Source organism: Alosa alosa, chromosome 15 (genome assembly GCF_017589495.1).
Source record: "Alosa alosa isolate M-15738 ecotype Scorff River chromosome 15, AALO_Geno_1.1, whole genome shotgun sequence".
NCBI lineage: Eukaryota > Metazoa > Chordata > Actinopteri > Clupeiformes > Clupeidae > Alosa > Alosa alosa.
In genome coordinates, this window is record NC_063203.1 from 20,664,703 (window position 1) to 20,671,311 (window position 6,609).

At 37.4% G+C, this 6,609-nt stretch overlaps 1 protein-coding gene across 1 annotated transcript; it reads right to left on the reverse strand.

Annotated features, from left to right (window-relative positions):
- Positions 1–185: 185 nt before the first annotated feature.
- Positions 186–4,095, reverse strand: LOC125307865 (olfactory receptor 1D2-like). The gene is made up of 3 exons (XM_048263997.1): positions 3,548–4,095; positions 3,208–3,328; positions 186–191 (listed from the first exon to the last, which is right to left on the reverse strand). The coding sequence occupies exons 1-3, from the start codon at positions 4,093–4,095 to the stop codon at positions 186–188; spliced, it is 675 nt and encodes a 224-aa protein (XP_048119954.1).
- Positions 4,096–6,609: the final 2,514 nt, after the last annotated feature.

Here is a 6,609-nt window from a genome sequence, read left to right on the forward strand (position 1 = left end):
ATTAACATTCTTTTTGGTGTGACAAACTTACAAACGTAGTTCAAACGTAGTTTTTTCACAAGCTGTTGCAACAACTAGTAGGCCTAACGTTAGAACAACTACAACACCACACTGGATCTAGCTAGACCGTGCTGCATGTACACGCCCCCTTTTAAGGGAAAGGGAGCTGTTTGGATAATGGAAACCTATTGCTGCATAGAAGTGGGGAGCAAAAAGGGGTTATACTTACTAAATCTTGAAACAAACGTTAATAAAAGGCACAAAATAAGGTTGGTGTAAGAGTTATCTGTGTGTTTATGGGATTAATGTGACCATTATGTTCCTATTTTTTGCTCTTTCCAGTTCATAGCCTTTTCATAGCCTACCAGATGGGTTAACCAGATGGGTTAAACTCGGGTTACCCATGTGAGCCCTACATGACACCGGTGAAGTGCATATCATCAGCTCACCTGGGCTAACCCACGTAGGCCCACCATGGAAACCAAGGATAAAATTAGCCAGGCCTCATCTGGGCTACCTAACTGGGCCCACTTGTCAGCCCACAAATGATCTTCATGGGCCCCAGGTGGGTCAAACTTAGGTTACCATGTGGGCCCTACCTGAAGGCCATAAAGGACCCATCATCAGCCCACCTGGGCTAACCCAAGTAGGGCCACCATGGAACCTGTATTTGCCAACAAGGGTTTCTCCACCAAGTAATACTGTAAGTAATGTTTTGATAGGGAATCAACTACTTATTTAATTTAATGAAATGCAACCTGAGGACACAATTAGCTGGGCCCAGCTAGGTAGCCCAGATGGGGCCCATTTGCCATCTATAACCAACCCACATGGGTGTGTTTTCTGGGCATCCCACCACCCCCACACAGACACACAATTATACCCCCCCCCCCCCCCCCCCCCAAAAAAAAAAGCCCACACACAACAAAATCCCCCCCACCCACACACACACACCATTACCTCTTTCACAACACACACATACACCAGTACACCATACAACCCCACCCCCCCACACACATACACCATACCCCCCTCCCGCCACACACACATTCAGAAACTGCACACAAACACACGCATGAACACACACACACACTCATGAGTGAGCACACAGAAGCAAACACACATACACAGACACTCACTCACTTACATAAGTTGGAAGAGTAGGGGATGGAGTAGGACATGGAGCCAAAATATTGAGGATACAGTAGATTAATTATTTGTCAAATCTGTTATTGCGATATTGGAGTGAAACTCATTTAAAAAAAAAAAAAAAAATAAAAACAAAATAATATGATTAAAATCCATGAAATTCTTGTTTTATACATGCAATGTGGTGGCTAGTTTGAGGTTGGGATGTAGAGATAAGACACAAAATTATGGTAAATGCCAACTCTGTTATCGTAAATTCTGTTAATGGATTGCACAGATTAATAAGAACAGAGTTGATGATGACCAACAGTCATATGTGTTCAATAGCATAAAAGCAATTGAATTAAGTGTCAATTGTCTCTGTTTGTTTAAGATTTTGCTCTTAAAATGCTGATTACATATGCATTCTTGTTTTAAATGTATATCAGAAGATGTATTTTTATCACAGGATTTTTAAAAATATATACAGTGGAGGAAATAATTATTTGATCCCTCACTGATTTTGATAGTTTGCCCACTGACAAGAAAATTAATGGTCTATAATTTTATTGGTAGGTTTATTTTAACAATGAGACAGAATATCAAAAAGAAAATCCAGAAAATCACATTTAATAATATATAAATTATTTTGCATTTCATTAAATGAAATAAGTAGTTGATTCCCTATCAAAACATTACTTAATACTTGGTGGAGAAACCCTTGTTGGCAAGTACAGGTCAGACGTTTCTTGTAGTTGATTAACAGGTTTGCACACATCTCAGGAGGAATTTTGGACCACTCCTCTGCAGATCCTCTCCAGATCTTTAAGGTTTTGAGGCTTCAGTTCCCTCCACAGATTTTCTATAGGATTAAGGTCCAGAGACTGGCTAGGCCACTCCATGACCTTAATCAAAGTCCTTTTAGGCAAGCCCCTCTACTCGGCGGCCATATTGCAACACTTTTTGGGCACTTATTAGGCATCTATTTCGGCAGAAATGTGCGTGCGCAAGGCTTCACGACACAAATCTTGCTCCAGTGGCGAGATCACAACACATGATTAGCACAATGTCTTCACAACACACAACATTATTGGCTCAATGTATTCACAACACAGCACATGATTGGCTCAATGTATTCACATGTCAACATTTTGCTGCAAAAGGGCTGGGATAAGTGAAGACAACTGCCATATTAGCATTACAAATGAACCCCATGCATTTCTATGGAGGATTTTTTAAATGCTGTGTCTCCTCATTAGAAAGTCTCTGCCTTAATGTGATCTTGAGACACTCTTTTGTTCCCTTGGCTGTATGTTTTGGGTCATTGTCGTGCTGGAAGACCCATCCACGACCCATTTTCAGTGACCTGGCTTAGAGTAGTACTGCCACGATTAGTCGACGTAATCGACCATGAACTGAATTTGTCTTGTTAATAGTAGTTAATAAATGTCAATGATTATTATTATTATTAATAATAATAATAATAATAATAATAATAATAATCATCATCATCAATAATAATAATAATAATTCATATAATTATTTTGCATAGTACCATTTATTTACAAAATTCAGCTGATATGGACAAATAATATATTATGTATTCAATATATGGACAAAGTACATAATTGAAGACAATTTTATGTCTTGTTATATTGGAAGGTAAATGTAGGACAATACAACGTCAATTTGATGACAATACATTATGTAAGCTCTTATATAAATGTGGCCAACTTCACTTTGTCATTCATAACCTCTGTTGTCCAAAGTATGCCTAGGCTATATTAATTTCACATTGTGAGTATAAACTGATGAAATCATGATGAAGTAAAATGAGTAAATATAGTAACTAATAGTGATGGTAGATAAATAGTAGAAGGAAATCAAAAGCAATAGTAAATAAATAATAGTGAAAAAATATGTATTTAAAGTCACAGTGTGTCCACACAACTAATAGAGCCTTTCTTATATTTAATTTAAGAACAGGATATTCAAACCAGGACATGGTTCATCAAACAACAATCATGTATTATTTCTAAGATAACATGCTTTGTGTTTACAACTTTGTCCACATAGTACTTTTCGAATCCTTGGAAGTTGAAGGCCATAAATGAATGGGTTTAATAGTGGGGGAAGAATCAGAAATTGTATAGCCAATGCGTTACGCACACCAATTGGAAGATCTACTGAACCATCCCAGCTGTAAAATACATCAAACAATGCAGTCATGATATATATGACCATAACTACAATATGAGGCACACAAGTTTTACTGAACTTTGTTCTAGCTTCACTGGATGACATACAAACCTTGACAATATGAGCATAAGAAATCAAAGTTAAAACAAACTGTATAAGATATACTGAAATAACCACCATACTCCATACCTGGTTGGCTATTGCTCGATAACACCCCAACATTACCATTGAAGCATTGTCACAGAATAGTTTATAGATGTGTGATCCACAAATGGGTATTCTAGAAGTAAGGAGTGTACCTATTGCTGCTGACAAGAGAGGATAAGACCAGGCTAATACAAGCAACTTCAACACAGCACGTGGAGTTACAATGTTGTGGTATTGCAGTGGTCTGCAAATTGCCACATAGCGGTCATAACACATCACTGTTAAAATAGTCATTTCACACAGAGCAGAGCTGTAAATCACATACGTTTGAATCATGCACCAACTGTAGCTTATTATGTGAATATCAGATTGCAAGTCCAGCAACAATTTAGGGTAAAAACCAACAGTCCCATAGAGTCCATTTGCACACAGACTGCAGATGAAAATGTACATGGGCTCATGGAGACTTCTATCCACTGTCACAATAAAGATCAAAGTTAAGTTGACTATAATAATGAGGATGTAAAGGACAAACACCAACAAGAAGTACAGAGGCTTGTAAACTCCTGAGTCCTGCAGCCCAGAAAGAATAAAGAATTTAAAAGTAGATAAGTTCCCCATTACTTCAAGCTTGTTTCACATGTAGCATCCACATACAATAATATACCAAGTAGCATTTTATATTGTAAGATATAAAAGTATTTTTGATCAGTTATATTCACATATTAATGTTTGAAGCTGTATCTGACAGTTGCAGTTCAGTGCCTACCTTTTGTTTTATGGTGAACACAGAGCATGGCTAATTTATACCTTAACCTCCACCTTAGAGACCAACCATATTTGGGTTTCCCCTGATGAACACAGTGAAACACCACTCAAAGTACAAATCATGATTATAGTAACCGAAATGCCGGTTATCGGCATTATTGCAATACGATTAAAATGTGCTGGAATTTTCTCTAAACCTACCACCAATGTTGGACAGAACTCAAAATTCCCCTGTCCTCCATGCACAGTAACAAAACTAAAGGTCAACAGAACAGCATCCATATGCCATAAAAGAGGTGTGGCTCCTTTAAGACAATCATTTGGTGTGAGTTATGGAGCTATCCAACTTGATCTTACTATTGCCTACATCATCTGATTTGAATATTTATAGATATTTAGGCTATATTTAACATTTATTTTTTATTTGGCCTGTTATGAAATCATGCATTGACCAATTTAAACACAGCTCAGTTTTAAGAAACTTAAATGCATAGCATTTTGTGAAAATAAATCATTACGGCTACATTGACAAACTCTTAACCATGAGCTATATGTTCTCTGATTCTAATATTTACAGATATCTAGGTGATGTACTGTAAGCACAGCTCAGTTTTAAGAAATATGTAAAGCCCAAAGTTGGACCCATTTGTCATCCATAACCAACCCACATGGGTGTGTTACCTGGGCCTCCAACCACCCCAACACAGATACACAATTATACCCCCCCCCACACACACACTACCCCTTAACCCACATCTCCCAACACACACATACACCAGTACACCACATAACAACCCCATGAGCCCCAGAAGCAAACACACATACACCATTGACCCCACAGAGATTCCAATAAATTGATAGAATAGTAGGTGACTGGTCATTTTTCTGTAGAAAGTATTTTGTCACTAACTATTATGAACAGTTGTCAGTCTTTACAGAGGATTTACACTGTTTTTTTTTTTGAATGAAAGACCCTCAAGTAGTAAATTAAAATAAGCTAAAATTAAAATATAAATTGAAATAATAGCAAAATAGATTCCAATAAATTGATAGAATAGTAGGTGACTGTGATTGCCTAGTTAAAACATCTCACTGGTGCTCTTTTCCTATCATTCAAAATCCAGCCACGCAAAAAAAATGGAAGAGTGTGCATATTTGAGGGTTGCTGAAGAGTGCTATGGAGATTGCATTATTTGCAAAAAAAATAGACAAGATATCCTTTATAGTGCAACAAAAAGAAACATTCTCCAGTGCATCATTACTGCATATGATGCTGAAAGGGAAGTGGACCTAGAACAAATCCTCAGCTATGAACTGATTATTGTCCCTGTACTGTAGCTATTGCAGATAGCGATGGTTATTTGTGAAGTGGAAATAAGTCTATCCTCACTCAAGTGCTGTCTAGCAATGTGGAATGTCCAGTAGTGATCACTGCAAAAACTGCTCATTTAACACTGGTAATAGATGCTCAAGATCTAGTTATGTCTTTAGGACACCCATCTGACTGCAGCACATTTAAGAAGTATGCAGGAAAGTTTGTAAGAAACTTTTGTATTGTTATTTGGTATTTGTTATGTGGTAGCAAATGATGTTGACTATCAAAGAAATAGACCTAATGTAGGAATCAGGCCAATCCAAACTTTTCTCATCTGTTGTTCCTCATTGGTGGAACACACTGCCAGTTTCTACAAGGGCAGGGTCATCCCTCTCCATTTTCAAAAAACTCCTGAAGATCAGCTCTTTAGAGAACATCTCCTTTCATAGCACCACTTACAAAAAGTCTAGCTGAGGCCATCCTTAAAAATATTCTTGTTTGCAGTAACAGCCAACCCAGAAAGAAGGCTACAATAGCTTTTGGCCACGTTATATTGAAATTTGACTAGGCCTATACAATACTCAATGCTATACAGTGTATTATACAGTCCCTGCTCTGTTTCTAAGGAAGTTCCAAAAAACAACGTCGTTCTATTAAGTTTCGTTAAATAAATAAATAAATAAATAAATAAATAACAACAGATTGAAGCGGAGCTTTGATACCAACGTTATCGATTAGTTTCAGTTTCTCTCGCGCAGACGCGCATTGAATGAATGCTCATACCACCACTAATTGTAGGGCTCCATGTTTAATGCCATCGATAGCAGAAACGTTTTGTTAGGTTGTAAAGTAGTAATAAGGTAGTAGGTATGCAAAGTAACTGTAAGTAATTTGTAAGTAAATAAGTACGCAGTACAGCAGTAACGTTTCATTCATTCTCCATGTATTCTTCTTCTCTCTTATCATTCAGAACACGTACATATCAATAACGCGTAATACGTTCTCGCCACCTACTGGCGAATGTACAGTAGAACACAACATTCCCCTTTACG

What these genes read in the sequence shown, in the direction of transcription:
- LOC125307865 (XM_048263997.1), bottom strand. Translation starts at nt 4,095, where the DNA reads ATGGGGAACTTATCTACTTTTAAATTCTTTATTCTTTCTGGGCTGCAG. An exon ending in GACAATGCTTCAATGGTAAT is followed by an intron (nt 3,329 to 3,547) that starts GTTGGGGTGTTA and finishes TGTATTTTACAG; the next exon opens with CTGGGATGGTTCAGTAGATC.